This window comes from Rhamphochromis longiceps, linkage group LG23 (assembly GCF_057381845.1).
Source record: "Rhamphochromis longiceps isolate RC_006_pf linkage group LG23, R_longiceps_female_GT1.1, whole genome shotgun sequence".
NCBI classification, from domain to species: Eukaryota; Metazoa; Chordata; class Actinopteri; order Cichliformes; family Cichlidae; genus Rhamphochromis; species Rhamphochromis longiceps.
Genome location: NC_140578.1, coordinates 43128161 through 43146531, shown reverse-complemented (window position 1 = coordinate 43146531; position 18371 = coordinate 43128161). Strand labels below are relative to the sequence as shown.

Sequence of the window (18371 nt, the reverse complement as noted above, 5' to 3'; positions counted from 1 at the left end):
TGATCACCTGTAAGGCTAAAGGAATCTGGTCCTCGTTTTTTAGAAACAGGGTGGTATCATCTGCGAGCTGACTGATTATTATCTGTTCACCCATCACAGTTAACCCCTCAATGTGACTGTTTATAATCAAAATAGACAACAGCTCAGCAACCATGATGAACAGAAGTGGTGAGCTGCTACATCCCTGCCTTATCCCTCTATTAACCTCAAACCTTGAACATGTACCATGTTCTAGCAAAACAGAGCTGTTAATGTCATTATATAGCATCTCTATAACATTGATAAATTCCTGTCCAAAACCAAAAGACTGCAGAGTTTTGAATATGAACGTATGTTCAACTGAGTCAAATGCTTTGTAAAAATCTAAGAACAGGATGTATCCTCTCTCTTGTGTCACGATGAGTTGTGTGGCTGTCAGTGGCTGGACCCACGTGCAGGACTCAGAGACAAAACATTAACTTAAACGACAGCTTTATTTGCTGGTGAGTCACCCTTGGCGATACATAAACAACAACTTAAACTAACTAGACTGGAGATGATGAAGGTAGACGACAATGAATACACACACAACAAACGTGGAGGACGCAACAACTGGCAGAGAAAAACACAGGGCTTAAATACATACTGAGGTGATTAGGGAATGTGAAACAGGAGGAGAACACAGCTGGGACTCATCAGACATGACAAGACAAGGGGCGGCAAAACTCAACACATTGACATAGTACACAGACTTTCAAAGTAAAACAGGAAACTGAACAGACGTGGACTAAACTAGGGGATACAGTGACAGAACAAGAGACACACTGACAGAGATGACTGTATACTAACAGAAGTAACACAGAACCACGACCTAAGAAGGAGAACACAAGAAATGCCAAGGACCTAGGGAGTTAGGAATACTAGCGACAAAAATCAAACCCAAGAGAATCAAAACACATCATGAAATCAAAGATAACTAATACAAACAGAAAAACACTGAGTCCACAGACTCAGGACCGTGACATCTTGGATTATTTCACTGTACTCAAGGAGGTCCAAAACCAGCCCAATATTGTTATGAATTAGTCTTCCTTTCAAAAAACCTGATTGTGTTTCACTGATAATGTTTGAGATGCCTTTCTTTAGCCTCTCAGCTACAGCTCCAGACAGGATCTTATAGTCAGTGTTTAAGGTGATGGGTCTTAAATTGTCTAAAATTCTTTTATCCTTACCCGATTTAGGGATCAGGGTTATCAGCGCTTGTTTCATGCTCGGCATCAGTTCTTTTTTTCTCTATCGATTCCTTTAATGCATCAAACAATAAAGTTCTTAGGTCCTTCCAGAAGAATTGATAAAAATTAGTAGTGAGTCCATCTGTCCCTGGGGACTTGTTTAATGCCATTTTCATGACCACCAAATCCAGTTCCTCAATTTGGCGGCCGCTACTAAGTTTTAAAATTACTCATACTAATCTTTCTGGGTCACAAAATAAACTTTTAACATATTTTCAGGCGAGAAAGTAGCTGTGTAAACATCAAATATCTGCTCGGTTTATCAAGATACCGCATATTTGCAAAAGTGCTTCGACGTTTTCGGAGACGTCTGCTACCCACCAGCACTATAGCCAGCCGGGAGCTCGAGGGTCACTGAAGCCACCGAGAACGGCACAACTCCCGGCACATCATTTTCAGATCACCGCGGACTTTCGCTACTCAGGTTAAACATGATATATAAGTCCAGGGCCGTGCAGAGACGTTTAAAGGGGCGGGTGCTCAAAGTTAAAAAGGGGCACATTGAACCAGGCTGAATAACAACAACACACATTCATCAACAATCTAATTGGGATTGCATCATACTATATCACTGTTGTGAGGTGGCGACAAGGCAAAGCAAACGTAGCCGATGTTTTACCTGATGGGTACAATGTTGCTGTTGAGGGGTTGCTGTGGATAGTGCTGAAGGGCAGGGCTGTGTTGATCTGAGACTGTAGACATTAAAAAGTCCACAGGAGAGATGGTAGCTGATTAAACAAGTGTCATGAGATAATAACAAAATGCAAAGATTGGTGACAGCGCTTGGAACCATAAGGCAACAAAAAACTGTGAGAAACAAATTAGGCTCTGCCTGTGAATCACTCTTTGCTTCTCTTCTTCCTTCCATCCCATCATTTCATACATCACTCTCCACTTGCTGTCCATCTGAGAACAAGGCACAACTTGCTATTGCAATAAACTATAATCTAATTATCCACACCTAACAACTCTTGCACTTAATCTATAATAAAATGATGACAGAAAAATGTTATAGCACTGCCTTTAGTAGCCTCACACACCTACTGTTTCCTCCTCATGTCCTTACCAGCCATGTCTGGACAATGTTATATCATGAGTAATAATTTAAAAAAATCCATATACATAAAACACACACATGCACGCACACACAGTGACATTTTAGACCTTCTTCAGAATACTGTATATACTATGGGCATCACGGTGCTGATTCAGAATCCATTTATTACTAGAGCTACAATAATAAAGCAATGAGGAGGGGGAAGTAATAAATATGAAATAATGTATTTATGATGATTCCATTTGTTTCACTATCCACTCTGTGCAGGGCAAAGCTTATTACATGTATAGAGATACAATCATTTTACTGCTGTAAAATCCAAATTTTGTCTTATTTAAAATATAAATCTAATATAATCTGCTTCTTAAAGTATGTTCTTTAAAATACAGCGTGTGTTTTTTAAAATATTATAATAATGCATAATTATGTGGACATGTATATTAAATCGGTTTTTAGTGAAATATAATCCCCCCAGAAAGGCAGCAAATGCTCTGTAACTTACTTTAAAACTAAATATGTTCACTAAAACGGTGACAGAGCTACAGACCCATGACAGCCTTACACAGGTAGCCAGCAGCTATGACCAGCACTACTTGTGCAGTTAATAAAAGGACAGGTAATGTTTGTCACGCTGTTGCACACACAGCACGCTCGTTTGTTTCAGTTCGTCAAATTGCCACAAGACAACTTACCAACGTGTACGTAATAAGCCAATACTCCTGGGTGCTACACACTACAGTGTACGCTGTACACCTACTTACTGGGTTTGTCGCATCAGTCTGTGTCTCTGCTTTAACAAACTTGTGTTTCTCCTACAGCTCCGGACCGCTAAAAATGCGCGTGCTCTTTGTGAGCTCGTTCCCGGCTCGTAACCAGCGCGTTCTGCCATCAAGGGCGATCATTGGTTAAATGTGATCATGTGACTGATGCAAGCCAGATCCTTTTATTTAGCAAAACTGTGATTAATAGTTAAATATTATTGTTGAGGGGCACAGACAGGACTCCGCACGCACACACACATAAAAATAAATTAAAAAAAAAAAAAAGTTTTTTAAAAGTTGCCTCAACAAAAGGGCACTTTGGGCACCCATCAGGAAAGGGGCGGGTGCTCAAGCCCCTCCAGCCCCCCCCCCCCTCTGCACGTGCCTGCATAAGTCACTTAGACAACCTAAAAATGTTATTGTTTGGCTTTTTTCAGTGTTTTGTTTGTTCGTGAGTAAATCGGTTTGGCTGAGATTAAAGTTATTAGATTAGATTAGATAAAATAAAACTTTATTAATCCCCCGGGTGGGTTCCTCCTTGGTTTTTACACAGCTGAATAAACATCAAACAGAAAACTGATTAAACAGAAGTATGAGACGGTCGAGAATTTACTCCAGTGTCCTGTTATATTGCAGATAGCAAGGAGCAGACGGCCGAGTTTATTAAACTCCACCGAGACAGCGGTGACGCTAATCAGAAGGCTAGACTGTCCAATTTCCCCAGCTGTTTACTTCCAGCATATCCAACCTTCTGAGGACCCAGCCCACGTACGCCGCGAAGGCCGGGTCCTCGGGAGGATGCAGCCGATGAATTTGGATACTGTCACTACCCGATCGGGGGTGTGCCAAATGGCGGAGTGAGTAGACGCTCTCTACCGAGTTCTGCACAGAAAGTTCGTGAACAACGGTAAAACCTCAACTTTATGCTGCTAACACTAACAATTCACTAAATAAGAGAAGATGCAGCAATCATAGGGCAAGAAGCAGCAGAATGCCGAATCAGAAAGGAGCGAAAAGGGGACTGGAAAGTTCCAAGTCTAAGATAGCGCCTGAGAATGCTAACGAGGAGAGTGCTACGCCCAGCAACGTGCTAATGGATAGCTTCCATAACTACGCAGCTATTACGGTGGCACTCACGTTAGCCGAAGAAGAAGTGGATGAGTTCCCACCTCTCCCTGTTACACCTCTCAAATCGCCAGCTCCGAAGAAGGTGATGTACGAACGCAGCAACTCTGACCCAGTTGATGTAAATGAGATAATTTCTCGTCTGTCGGCACTAATAAACACCAGGTCTGATAACATTGAGAGCATGGTGAGAGAGAACTCGAACATGGTGAAAGAGAATACGCTCCAGATTGAGGGTCTCAAAAAGACGATTGATTTTGTGTGCGCGGAAATGAAAGATATGAAGGGGAAAGTTTGCGACTTGGAAAAAAAAGTAACTAAAGAGGAAGGTCGAGTGGACAACTGCCAACAGAGAATCTCTGAGTTGGAAAGATATTCCAGGAGGTGGAATCTCAGACTACATGGAGTCAGGGAGGCTGAGAAAGAAGACGTAAGGGGAAAGGTGACTGTGATATGCCAGTCTGTTCTGCCAGAACAAAATCATAGGCTGCCTGACGTCATCGACACCGTACACCGACTCGGAGCCAAGCGACAAGGTAGCACCAGACCTAGAGGCATCATCGTGCAGTTCACCTCCCGAATCTACAGAGATGCTGTATGGAAAGCAGCCAAAACATCCTCCTACCTGCAGGACAATCATTTGAGGTTCGCTGAAGATCTGTCCAGGGAGGACAGAGAACGTCGTGACAAACTGTGGCCGATGATAGACAAAGCCCCTAAGGAGGGTAAGCCGGCTTATTTCGTGGGAGGCCGAGGATTCATCAGTGGATCAGAAGTTTTCCCTCCTTCATAGAGACGCTTATTCAGTCTCCGAAATGACATTTCTGTAAGCTTGTTTACATGGTGAACTTGATATTTTCACCCTCAGGTTAAAGTTTTATTTTGTGTTGAAGAGTGTGTTTATCTATAAAAAGCTATATTTAAACCAAAGCAGATAGTTAAATACTGTATTTTTATAAGCTTAGTTACTCAGGGTTTTTACTGTTCTACTACCTAAATTGTGCAGCACCCGGTCCCCTTATCCTATAGATCTATTCTTAGTTGTAGAAGTTTAGAACTTACTTTTTCTCTTTCTTTTTTCTAATAACTTTGTCTTTTTCATTTGTTTCTCTTAATACCAGGGGTTTAAGACAAACATGTAAACGCAAAGCTTTGTTTTTATTTGCCAAACAATTTAAAACAGATTTTTGCTTTTTCCAAGAGAGTCATTCCACACCTGCTGATACAAATTTTTGGAAATCACAATGGGGTAATGAAGTCTGGTTGTCCCATGGCTCTGAGCGTTCTGCTGGAGTTGCCACGCTTAAAAATTCTTTTTCTGTAGATGTGTTACACTCTGACTGTGACACCTTAGGACACTACCTCTGCTCACTAATCAGACACAATAACAGTACTTTCAGTGCAGTAAATATATATGGTTACAATAATAAAACTGAAAATGATAAATTACTTGACTCCTTAGAAGAAAGAATTAATTTCTGGCTCTCCAAATACCCAAATTCAGTCCTCTTAATTGGTGGAGACTTTAACATTGCTTTAGACAATACGGTTGATAGGTGGCCTCCAGGGCAGCAGTCTTCATACAGTGCAAACTTAAAAAATTTCATGGGAAAATTTAATCTTGTGGATATTTGGAGAGAAAAATTTCCAGATGATAGACTCTTTGCTTGGAGCAATAAGACAGGATCCAGGCAATCACGTATTGACTTTTGGCTTGTTTCTGACTGTATTGATAAAGATAATATTACCATTAATATACTTGCCACGCCCCTCACTGATCATAGAGCAATTTACATTAACGTCCGAATGTTTACACTTGATAATATACCTCATAAATTCTCTTATTGGAAGTTAAATAATTCTTTACTAAAAGATAAAATGGTTAACATGCAGATTAATAAATTAATTGTTCATTATTGGAACAAAGCTAACAGAGAGAAGTCCTTTTGTACCAATTGGGAACTTTTTAAATTTGAAGCATGCAAATTCTTGAGAAGATATGGGAGTCAAATTGCTAAATTAAGGAAAGCTGAAGAACAAGAAGTAATAAGCAGAATTGCCTCTTATTACCAGAAGTCCCCAGAAGAAATCTCAGAGGAAGATAAATTAAGTTTACTAGAACTTCAAAATAAATTGGACGGTTTATAACGACTCAAGGCTGAGGGTGCTTTCATAAGATCCAGGAAGAGGTGGCTGGAGGAGGGTGAACAAAATTCTGCTTACTTTTTCAGACTTGAAAAATACAGATCAAAAACAAACTCTATTCATCAACTAAATATTAATGGCATTGTCTCTGACAATCCTGGAGAAATTTCACATTTCTGTGCCGAATTCTATACTAAACTATACAACTCAAAATATAATGAGGCTGTCTCAACAGGATTTTTCAATAATATTAAAAACCTAAAATCTATTGTTGTGGAAGATAGAAGTTATTGTGACAGCCCTCTGACTGTGGAGGAAGTTTGTAATTCCATTTCTGCACTTAAGGCCAATAAATCTCCCGGCACAGATGGTTTGACTGCAGAGTTTTATAAATCATTTTCTAATCTCCTGGCTCCATTTTTACTGCAGGTTTTTACAGAAAGTATAGAGAATAACATCCTCCCTCCTTCTCTTACTCAAGGTCTCATAACACTTATTCCAAAACCAAACAAAGACTTACTCTTTATTGATAATTGGAGACCCATCTCCCTGCTCAATAATGACTATAAGGTTATGGCTTTAATACTTGCTAACAGAATTAAAGAGGTCTTGGAAACAATTATTGATGAGACACAATCAGGCTTTATGAGAAACAGACACATTTCTAATAACATTAGACTGGTTTTGGATTTACTTGATTACTCTGATTTGGTATCTGACAATAGCTTCATTCTCTTCCTGGATTTTTATAAGGCTTTTGATACAATTGAACATCAATTTATTTTCCACTCTTTGGAAAAATTTGGCTTTGGCAAGTTTTTCTGTAAAGCTGTCAAAACCTTATACACAAATGGCAATAGTTCTATTAAAATGATTAACGGCTCCACCCCGAGATTTGACCTGAAACGTGGTATTCGCCAAGGATGTCCTATTTCACCATATTTATTTTTACTTTGTACACAAATTGTTGCAACTAATATTTCAAACAGTGTTGTACAAGGAATCACCATAGCTGATAAGGAGCTCGTCATCAGCCAGTTAGCCGATGACACCACACTCTTCTTGAAGAATGCAAACCAAATCCCTCCAGCTCTTACTAAATTAGTGATTTCTCTGAGGCCTCTGGTTTATGCCTAAATCTAAAAAAGTGTGAGTTACTAGCAATTAAAGACTGCCCTGCAAATACTATCTGTAATATCTCTGTTAGACAAGAAGTCACATACTTGGGACTGTTAATATCCATCCATCCATCTTCATCCGCTTTATCCGAGGCCGGGTCGCGGGGGCAGCAGCCTAAGCAAAGAGGCCCAGACCTCCCTCTCCCCAGCCACCTCCTCCAGCTTATCCGGTGGAACACCAAGGCGTTCCCAGGCCAGCCGAGAGATATAACCTCTCCAGCGTGTCCTGGGTCTGCCCCGGGGCCTCCTCCCGGTGGGACATGCCTGAAACACCTCACCCAGGGGGCATCCTTGTCAGATGCCCGAACCACCTCAGCTGGCTCCTTTCGATGTGGAGCAGCAGCTGCTCTACTCTGAGCCCCTCCCAGATGGCCGAACTTCTCACCCTATCTCTAAGGGAGAGGCCAGCCACCCTTCGGAGGAAGCTCATTTCTGCCGCTTGTATCCGCGATCTCGTTCTTTCGGTCACTACGACTTCACCACGACTGACCGGCGTCCAGCGTCCGCATTACTGCAGCTGCAGCCCCAATCCCAATCTGTTAATATCCAAAGACCAAAAATCAAGATTCTCTTCAAACTTCACTCCAATTATACAGAAAACCCTAAAAAAGTTCAACCAGTGGCTGCAAAGGGACTTGTCTTTGAAAGGTACAGTGTTAATTACTAAAGCAGAAGGGATATCCCGATTAACATATGCTGCTGTCTCCTTACATCTGGATAAGAAAATTAGTAAAGATGTTGACCGTATGCTCTTTAATTTTATATGGAAAAACCGTACGCATTATATTAGAAAAACTGTTGTGATGAATAAGTACGAATCAGGTGGGCTTAACGTTTTAGACTTTTCTACTTTAAATAACACTTTCAAAATTAATTGGGCCAAACATTTTCTTAAAAACCCTACCTCTATCTGGAACTTTATACCACATTATATTTTCTCTTGTTTTGGTGGCTTTAATTTTGTTTTAAATTGTAATTACAATGTTGAGAAACTCCCTGTAAAGCTTTCATCCTTCCATAAGCAGGTCCTCTTAGCGTGGACCCTCATTTATAAACACAACTTCTCACCTCACAAATACCTTATCTGGAACAACAGAGATATTTTATATAAAAATAAATCACTTTTCCTGGAAACTTGGGTCCAAAATGGGATCCTATTGGGGGCTCAGCTGGTTAATAAAGAGGGACAACTACTTACTTACAACGACTTTATTGCACTATATAATTTTCCAATCAGTGTTCAGGAATTCTCAATGGTGCTTGGTGCCATACCCTCAGGGACTTTAATGTTATATAAAAACACTGACAGCTCAATATCTACCTCAGTCACTCTCCCTCAGGGGTGTCAAACTCAAATACACAGTGGGCCAAAATTCAAAACTGGAACAAGGTCGCGGGCTAACATTAATATTTACTGAAAAAAAAATCTTCCTCCAGATTTAAGAATGAATCTCTTCTTATGGACTCAAACAAGTTTTTCTGAAAAACTGAATATGGAACAAGCAAAGCTTAATACTAAACAATATATATATTAGCTGTATAATACCAGTAGGCCAGCTCTAATAATAATTTGGTATGGCTTCGCGGGCCAAATGTAATTAGGCTGCGGGCCAAATATTGGCCCGCGGGCCAGAGTTTGACACCTATGCTCTCCCTGATCCAGCTGAGTCACCAATAGGAAAAATCTGCTTTTCACAGGAACTTGGTAACAGCAATAAGAGAATACGTAGTTTATTCCAAGAAGATATCGTCTCTCTCCCATATGTAATATCTTATTGGAACCGATATGTTCCAGATATCAAGTGGAAGACAGTCTGGATGGTCCCCCATAAATATTTGATTGTAAATAAGGTGAAAGAAGTCTCATTTAAAATTCTACATAAATGTTATCCAGCCAGTCACTACATGGTAAAATTTAAAAGGGACATTAATACTAATTGTACTTTCTGTGGGGATCATCCAGAAACTGTGACACATCTTTTTTGGTACTGTTCTTTTACACAGAGATTCTGGAAGGAATTTAGCAGGTTTGTTATTGTCCATATTTTAAGGGAGTTTTCTTTACGATGGGAAAATGTTTTATTCTGTTTCTTTAAGTTCCCCAAGAAGTATGATAAATGTTTTTTTATGATAAATTTGTTAATACTTTTAGCTAAATTTTTTATCCATAAATGTAAGTTTACTAACAAAACACCATATTTCTGTCATTATTTTAAGGATGTGGAAATGTACATACAATCAATATCAGACTCCACCAACAAAAAGGCTCCCAAAACAATATATGTATGTGAATTTTTGCGTGTATTCTTATAATTGTTACCTTTTTCTTTTATCCTTGGCTTTTTGTGTTAATGTTCTGTTGTTTTGTATACTTCATCTGTTCGTATGTTGTATACTCATTGTTTGTTAAATAAAGTTTAAAAAAAAAAAGACACGACCAGAGTTTCTGTCGCCATCATCCGTGGTGGCGCAAGATGGCGTGTTGAGCAGTCGTACAAATTAGGAGCTCGTTGAACTTGTCCCAGAATTTACTTTGTGTTCGTTATTGTTTCCACTCGAAAGTAGTAAAATGACTGCCCCAAGTATAGTTAAACCTGCTAAATTCAAACTCGACCTCAAAAAACAAGAAACAACATCGCCATGTGATGGAAGGGAAGACAGCAGAGAAGGAACGGATCATGACTACGTAGCAATGGACGTAGCAGTGATGAGCAAAAGGGAACGGGGCAATGATTCGGTTCCATCTACACCTTGTAAGAAGCCTGCAGAAAAGAAAGTTAAGTCAGCAGAGATAAGTGAAAGTGACGAAGTCTCCAATGCTACTATATTGAAAGCGATTCTAAACCTTGAAAAAAGAGTGGACGAGCAGCTAGCTGACCTGAGTGTGCAATGCAAGCAAGCTAGTACGATGCTAGCCAGCCTAGCCAAAGCGGTTCAGTTCAACTCGGAGGAGGTGAAAGAATGTAAACAAAAGGTTAAAGAGTTGGAGAGACGAAACGAGCAGTTGACCAAAGATAACTACGATCTCAAGGAGAGAGTGAGAGAGCAAGAAAGGTACAAAATGAGGTGGTGCCTCCGGATTAAAGGATTAGAAGAGAAAAGAGATGAAGATGTCAGATCGCTGGTTATTGGAATTCTTGGCAAGATCGCACCTGATATGATATCAAAGCTTGAAGAATCTGTGGATGTGGTGCATAGAGTTGGGAAGAAGATTGAGAACAAGGTCTGACATATCATCATTCTGTTTGCTCTGAGACACGCTAAAGAGGAGATTTGGCGTCGCACCAAAGATTCGGCTGTCTGTAAGAACGGGGGTTTCCACTTCGCTGAGGTACTGCCGCGGGAGGACTGGGAAGAGAGGAGGCGGCTGTGGCCGCAAATTGAACAAGCCAGACGGGCTGGGAAACGGGCCTTTTTCCGGGGTCCTCATGGATACATCGAAGGACGGAGGATCATTGACGTTGAATGAAAGACTTGATGTAAGACTGTATACAGTGGAATATTATTAATGGGACAAAAGAGTTCTACTTAAAGTTAAAGATTATTAGTCACTGAGTTGGTGACAAGTGTTACAATTTAAACTCATATTTATATATTTTTCTTTTCTTTTTTAAAAAAAGTTATTTTCTTAGCATATTCTTATTATGGTTCACTCAAAAATTTCTTTTGGTTCATTAAACGTTCGGGGTTTGAAGGAAATTGTTAAGAGAAAGGCACTTTTTTTATTTTGCAAGGTGCAAAAATGTCATTGTCTGTTTTTACAAGAAACTCACTCTGTGGATGCCGATGCTACCTTTTGGGCTAATCAGTGGGGAGACAAGATTCTTTTCAGTCATGGATCTAACAGATCTGGAGGTGTGGCGATTTGTTTTAATAAGTTCCCAGGGGAGATTATAACATATAAAGCTGATAGTGAGGGTCATTGGTTAACTGCAGTCTTGAAGAGCGAAGGTATATTTCTAATTGTTACAAATCTTTATGGACATAATAATGAGGGTCAAAATAAAAGTCTATTGGAAAATCTAACAAATGTTATTTCAGAGTTTAAAGTTATGTACCCCACAGATTACATCCTAGTAGGAGGAGACTGGAACATGACACCAGATGAATGGATGGACAGATGGCCTCCTCGCTTAGGAAGGAGGCAACAGAATAACATTATTGAGAACTTTTCTAGTGATAATAATTTTACAGACATTTGGAGAAGTTTGAATCCTGGAGTTAAGAATTATTCTTGGTTTAAACCTAATGGAGAAAGCAGGTCAAGACTTGATTATTGGTTAGTGAGCGATGACATTTTGAGGTGTACTTCACAATCTAAAATCTCCAATGCACCCCTTTCTGATCACTGTTTCATTGATCTTGTCTTAGAACCAACAAGGATGAGACGTAGTAGCAGAGGATATTGGAAATTTAATGCCAGCCTTTTAAATAAGGACAAGTATTGTGATAAAATTAGACATATAATTACAGATATAAAAAATGATGACTCAGTAGTGGGTAATATACAGAAATGGGAATTTGTTAAATTCAAAATCAGAGAATTCACTATAAAATTCTGCAAAGAACTGAACAGGGAAAAACGGGAATATGAAAGTAATTTACTTCGTGAAATAACTCAGTGCTGTAGTAAAGAAAAACTAAACGTGCAAGAGAAGAATAAATTGATGGAGTTACAAACTAAATTGGACGATCTTTACCTAGAGAAAGCCCACGGTGCCTTTATAAGATCGAGAGCCAAGTGGATTGAGGCAGGTGAAAAGAATAGTGATTGGATTTCCGGCTCTTTTTAGAGAACCGGCTCTTTCGGCTCAGATCACTAAAAAGAGCCGGCTCTTTCGGCTCCGAACCGGCTCTTCAGGTTGTTTTATTGCTTTAAGTAATTTATTATTAACAACAATATAAAATCATGCACACAATGAACTACTAATGTAAAAAATGTCTTTTTTATTTATAAATGTTTATCATATAAATATTCTTGTATTTATTCACAGCACACAAAATGTAAAAAAAAATAAATTATAAGTACAAAAACCAACTATTTACAATTCAACTTTTTTCCTTTTAAATTTTCAGCTTTTTTCCTTTTAAACCAATTCAAAACGAAAGAACACAAAACACTACAAACCACAACACAATAAAATATCAATTAAAATATGCAAAACAAAAAGAAAACATGAACAACCAGATCTTTAATTGACGGAAAGGTTGGCATTCAGGAATATCAAGTGCCTTAGCTTTGAGGAGCTGATCCGGTTTCTTCTGTCATTCATTATCTGTCCTGTTTTGGAGAAGATTCTCTCTGAGGGGACTGATGTTGCTACAATGCAAAGTCTCCGTGTCATCACCTGGGTAAGACGTGGATAAGTATAAGCCTTTGTCTCCCACCAGCTCAGTGGATCTGCACTTCTCTGGCAAAGGGGCTCATCAATGTAGGATCTCACTTCCAGTATTACATCTGCTGAGGGATTCCTTCTGGTAGTGTCTCTATTTGCTCGTTCTTCAAAGAACCTCCAAACAGCAGATGCTTGTTGCTCCTTTTGTTCATCCTCTTCTGCCTCTTCTCCCTCTTGGTTCCCTGGCAGTGGAGTTGGTTGGCTGGATCTTGCTGCTGCAGTTATTCTCTGAAGAGCTTCATCCACCGCTCTGTTGTCATTAAAGACCAGCTTCTTGAATCTTGGATCAAGAATGGTGGTTTCAGAGAGAACAGCATTATATTCCATTCTGTGGAATTTTCTGTCCATGGATGCACAGAGAGCATCCACCAACTCTTTCACTTTTCCAGTAGTTACTCTGGTTTGGTGTTCAGCTGTCACTCTCTGCAGACCCTTGCACAGGATTAACATTTTGGAGGCTGAAAAAGAGTACATAACAAGTTTCAAAATTATGCTTTTTTAAAATTCAGCAGTATATTAATAATAATAATGTACACTTTTATTGATCCCCGTGGGGAAATTCTTCTCTGCATTTGACCCATTCACTCAGTGAAGCAGTGGGCAGCCACCAGTGCAGCGCCCGGGGAGCAGCGTGTAGGGATGGTACCTTGCTCAAGGGTACCTCAGGGTAGCCGTTCAGGGGATTCGAACCCCTGACCTTCCGATCATGGGGCAACCGCTCTACCTACTGAGCTATCCCTGCCCCCATGATCATATTATTATTTATGATCATGTCTAATCTACTTTTCATACCAGCAATGCAACTAACTACGACTACTACTACTACTAATAATAATGCAATAACATTTGCACACTCACCTGTCTGCACTGATCTCCACGGTGACCTGCTCAAATGGCTCCAAAACAGTGCATGCCTGCTGTAGTACCTCCCATTCCTCATGGCTCAGAGGGTCAACCGGTGCATTGATAACTGCCAGGGTAGAGATGACAGCATCCTTGGACTCCAGAATCCGTTTTAGCATATGAAAGGTTGAATTCCACCTTGTGATACATTCTTGTTTGAGCTTTAGCTCAGGCATGCCCATCTGTTGTTGGGTAGATTTGAGCTTGTGTGTGGCTGTTGTGCTCCTGTGGAAAAATTCCACTATTGCCTTCACTTTGTCCACATTGTCAGTAACACAGCAAACCACTTTCTTTTCCACATCCCACTCTTTTGCCACTTTGAGCAGCTCTTCTGCTAAGTTCTCAGAAGTGTGTCTGTCACTGAACTCAAAACAATCCAGAAGACAGGATACCATTTTATAATTTTCAATAAAGTGACACGTAACTGACAAGAAGGATGTGGTGGTTTGGGATGTCCAGCTGTCAGTTGTTAGACACACTGCTGTGGCTTTTTTAACCCTCTCTTGCAGTGATGCACGTTCTCTTTCATATATGCCTGGGATGATTTTTTGGGAGAGAGCCTTCCTGCTTGCCTATTCATATTGTTTGTGGAGCCAGCTCTATATGAAATTCTTTTCTTGCAGACTCTACACTCTGCCTTTGTACTGTCAATAAAATTGAAGTGGTTCCAGATTTTGCTTGTTTTCTTGGTTGCTTCACTCATTTTCTTTACTGTACCTTTCTAAATTGACGACGTTGTCTCTTGTTGTTGCTCTCTTTCTCTCTCTCCCTCCTGCTCTGTTCGTGTTCTACTGCTGCTGTGAGTGTAACTACCGCCCCTCCCCCCTCTGCCCAGCGCTGAGCAGAGGCGGGAGGGGCACAAACGCACAGCTGTGTTTGCTTCCCTCCCCCCTCTGCTCAGCGCAAACACAAGGCTCAGGTGTGGCATTAAGCGAAAAAGGTTAGTGAGAGGGCAAGAGAAAGAAAAAAAAAAACCCCACGGCTCCCAATAAGGAGCCGGCTCCCGTCGTTCACTTCAAAGAGTCGGCTCTAAGAGCCATTTCGTTCGCGAACGACCCATCACTAGAAAAGAACTCATCATATTTTAGTAAGATGGAAAAGTGTAGACAGCAGAGAAATCTAATCTCAAGCTTGTTGATAAATGGGACTGAATGTAAAGATTTCAGAAAGATTGAAAAGGAAGTCTTCACTTTTTATTCCAAATTGTACTCCTCAGAATATTCAGCAGCTGATTCTGATAGTTTCTTTGATAAGATTCATAATCTCATCCCATGTATTGACAAGCCTTTCAAAGATCTGTGGGATTCAGAGTTTAAAATTGAGGAACTGGATTTGGTGGTCATGAAAATGGCATTAAACAAGTCCCCAGGGACAGATGGACTTACTACTAATTTTTGGACAGGAGAATTCAGTTACCACATTTGACAGTGACAGTAATAAAATTTGGAATACTTGCTGAGAATGCAGATTTTGACCTGTTGATTAGGACGATTTTGTTAATGGGAAAATTTTTTCTTCACAAATGCAGATACTTTAAAGCTAAACCATGTATAAACAGATGGCTGAATGACTTTAGACTCTGGACTAAATCGCTGAAACTTGTGAATAACAAGAAAGCCCATAAACTTGTTGTTTTATTTAAAGAGTTTAATCTATGTTAAAAAAAAAAAACCTCCCTATTTTATAATCACGACTGCCCTTTTTTTGCACGTTATTTTTTGCCTTTGGTTCAAGTCCTTCAATGACTGCTTTGTGCTTATTGTTGTTGTTGTTGTTTTTTTTTTGGTCGTTTTGTTTGTTTGTTTGTTTTGCTATAATGCTCAACAGGGGGGGTGGCTTACTGGGCTTAAGCCCGGGTTGTTTTGTCAGAAGCCCGGGGTCTTTTGGAGTGTAATTTTTCATAGTTAGATGCCTGGCTGACAACTGTATAAAACAAAAAGTACACACAATATTCGAAGCACATAGTGCACACTGTGGGAATTTACGACTGTGCGTGAATCCCCCCTGATATTGGTATGATCCGAGCTCAGGCACTAAGCAACTGAGCGAGGGGGCGGGGCAGCTGCTGCCAGCAGTGAGTGCGCTGTTGGAGAAACGGAGCCAGCCATACTAAGGAGAGCTGAAGTTTGACCAGGTACCAAAGAAAATCATTCGTACTGTACAAATAATGTAAATATGACAGTGCATCACGAAAGATTGATATCAAACTGATCACTTGACCAATATTACGTTACTTGCTCTTCGAGTGAATCAACAAATGGCGAAATGAAAAGCCGAACAAATGCTATTTTTTTAGAGAGTCTTAGCTTACGTGTGTTTATTTCATATTTTCAGTTCTTACCCTCCCCGACTAAATCGGTTTCAGTTATGTACTGAAATATAAGAATGGACATTAGAGGCTTCTTTCAAAGAAAAAACTCAGGTAAATGTTATTTTATATATTATGCTTTGTATGTTGTTCAGTATATTTCTATGCAAAACAAGAGGGATTTCAGTACACAGCAGGATATTCACATTTGTAACCAGATATTTACATACACTTTAGGGAGAAAACATAAAACATTTTTACTGTACAACATCAATTTAGAGTAAACTTTTGTTTTAGATAAATATTGAAATATATTTTGAATTAGTTAAATGTCAGAATAAAGAGAGACAGAGCTGTCTATTTATTATCACTTTCATCATATTAAGGAGTACATATACACTAAGTTTATTGTTAATTAATAAGAAAACTCCAGACGATTCCATTCTGAGCTGAAGAAGCTTCTGATAGGTTAGTAGAGTCCATGTGAGTAAGTTGGTGGCACAGCTGTGGATGCATATAAGGCAAAACACAGAGCCTGTTTCTGTGACATGGGAACATCAAGAGATATCAACCAAAACACCAGGAAAAGAACTGTGGAGCTCCATAAGTGTGGCTCAATTTGAATACAATTTGGTGCCATTTGCTATTAAGAAATACAGATAGTTTCTCTCTTTACTCTTAAAGTTAACAAATATGTTTTTATATTTATCAATCTAAAAAAATAAACATTTAGTCTGATTTGATGTTACAATTAAAAAAGTGTTTTTATCTGAAGAGTAAATATCTGGTTTCAACTGTATATTTGATGATTGTCAGCACAAAGAGGGAGAGAGAGGAGAACGAGGACAGAACAGATGAACAAGAGCAGGTGAGACACACATGTTAGTCAAATGGTTGTTTACCAAAAGTATCAGCGTATCATAGGTACTCATGTATCTCGTACCTAGTGTTTCTTTTTAGGTTTGTTATTTTTCAAATTCTGTATTTATTAAGTTCTGCAGGCTTGTTCGCACAACAAGGCTAAATAATTATATAAACTTTTCTCAATCTAAATAGTGGACTTTGGTAGAATTAAAAAACAAGTGTAGTGCAGGTCTATGATGATTTTTAGTGCTATCATCTAGTTCTGATTGTGGTTCTGTCTTGGTTAAGTCCTCAGTAGTCCTGATTTTGAACTGTTGTAGTCCTGTTTTAATTCTGGATCAGTTCTGGGTCTGGTTGAATTGGGGTTTAGTCCTCGTGTCTTGATACAGCCCTGACCTTGTTCTGCCTTGCTGCTTAATTAAAAAACTCGTTTAAGGTGTCCTGCACATGTGATATAGATTTTTCCCTATATGAAGTCATTCTTTTTTGAACAGAGCCTATTAATCTTTCAGTCATTTCTACCCCCCCCCCCCCCCCCCCCAAAAGAAAAAATCCCACATGCATACTACTCTTTGGGCTAAGCCCCGGGTGTTTCAAATATCTGGCTCCGCCTCTGATGCTCAACCAAGGATGTAACATAATCGGATTAATTATGGTGCCTTGTATGTTATACTGTTGTTTGTAAATAAAGTTTAATTTAAAAAAAAAAAAGTTTCTGTCGCCATTTTAGTTTTTAAAAGACGTCGTGATAAGGGCGGGTCTTACTGTGAACCTGCGCGCTCATTGGCTAATAACTTGAGATTGACAAGCCGTTATCCAATGAGCGCGCGGCTTCTCCCAACATAAAGTAGTTTCCTTTGAAAAACCAAAGTCTGATTATTTTTGCCTCCACTGACGGAGCCTGTTGTTCCCGCCACAGAGACACAGTAATGTCAGAGCGGTGTTAACACTCACCTGCCTCAGCACAGCTCTCACTCTCCTCCTGCTCTCTCAGCTAAACTCACTTCCTCTCTACTTACAGGAAACCAGCGCTCAGAGGAGCTGACCGGCCTCACGTTTCACCCACAGACACGAACAGTGTGGAATTATTTTATGTCATAAGAAGAAACATATTCATGTTAACACTCACCTGCCTCAGCTCCACCTTCCTCCTCCTGCTGCTCTGAACGGAGGATCAACACTTTCACTTTCAAGGTTCAAGGTTCAAGGTTCTTTATTTGCCACATGCATAGTTATATAAGTATAACACACAGTGAAATGTAGCCTGACACGCTCCTCGACATGTGCAAAAATTGGGGGGGTAGAGGAAGAACATTATATATATATATATATATATATTGGGTGAATGTACAGTAGTAGCAGC

The 18371-nt window shown here is 39.7% G+C and overlaps 2 protein-coding genes across 2 annotated transcripts in view; both read right to left on the bottom strand.

Moving 5' to 3' along the window:
- Window positions 1-18153, bottom strand: part of LOC146642734 (NLR family CARD domain-containing protein 3-like) — a 35762-nt gene extending 17609 nt beyond the window's left edge. The window contains exon 1 of the mRNA XM_085398286.1: window positions 18138-18153. The gene's annotated coding sequence lies outside the window, so the exon portion shown is untranslated. The remainder of the gene's footprint in view (window positions 1-18137) is intronic.
- On the bottom strand, window positions 12730-14231 carry LOC146642735 (zinc finger BED domain-containing protein 4-like). Its single transcript, XM_085399317.1, has 2 exons — window positions 13792-14231; window positions 12730-13213 (listed from the first exon to the last, which is right to left on the bottom strand). The coding sequence occupies exons 1-2, from the start codon at window positions 14229-14231 to the stop codon at window positions 12730-12732; spliced, it is 924 nt and encodes a 307-aa protein (XP_085255443.1).
- Window positions 18154-18371: the final 218 nt, after the last annotated feature.

What these genes read in the sequence shown, in the direction of transcription:
- LOC146642735 (XM_085399317.1), bottom strand. Translation starts at nt 14,231, where the DNA reads ATGGTATCCTGTCTTCTGGATTGTTTTGAGTTCAGTGACAGACACACT. An exon ending in GTGGAGATCAGTGCAGACAG is followed by an intron (nt 13,214 to 13,791) that starts GTGAGTGTGCAA and finishes TCTTGATCCAAG; the next exon opens with ATTCAAGAAGCTGGTCTTTA.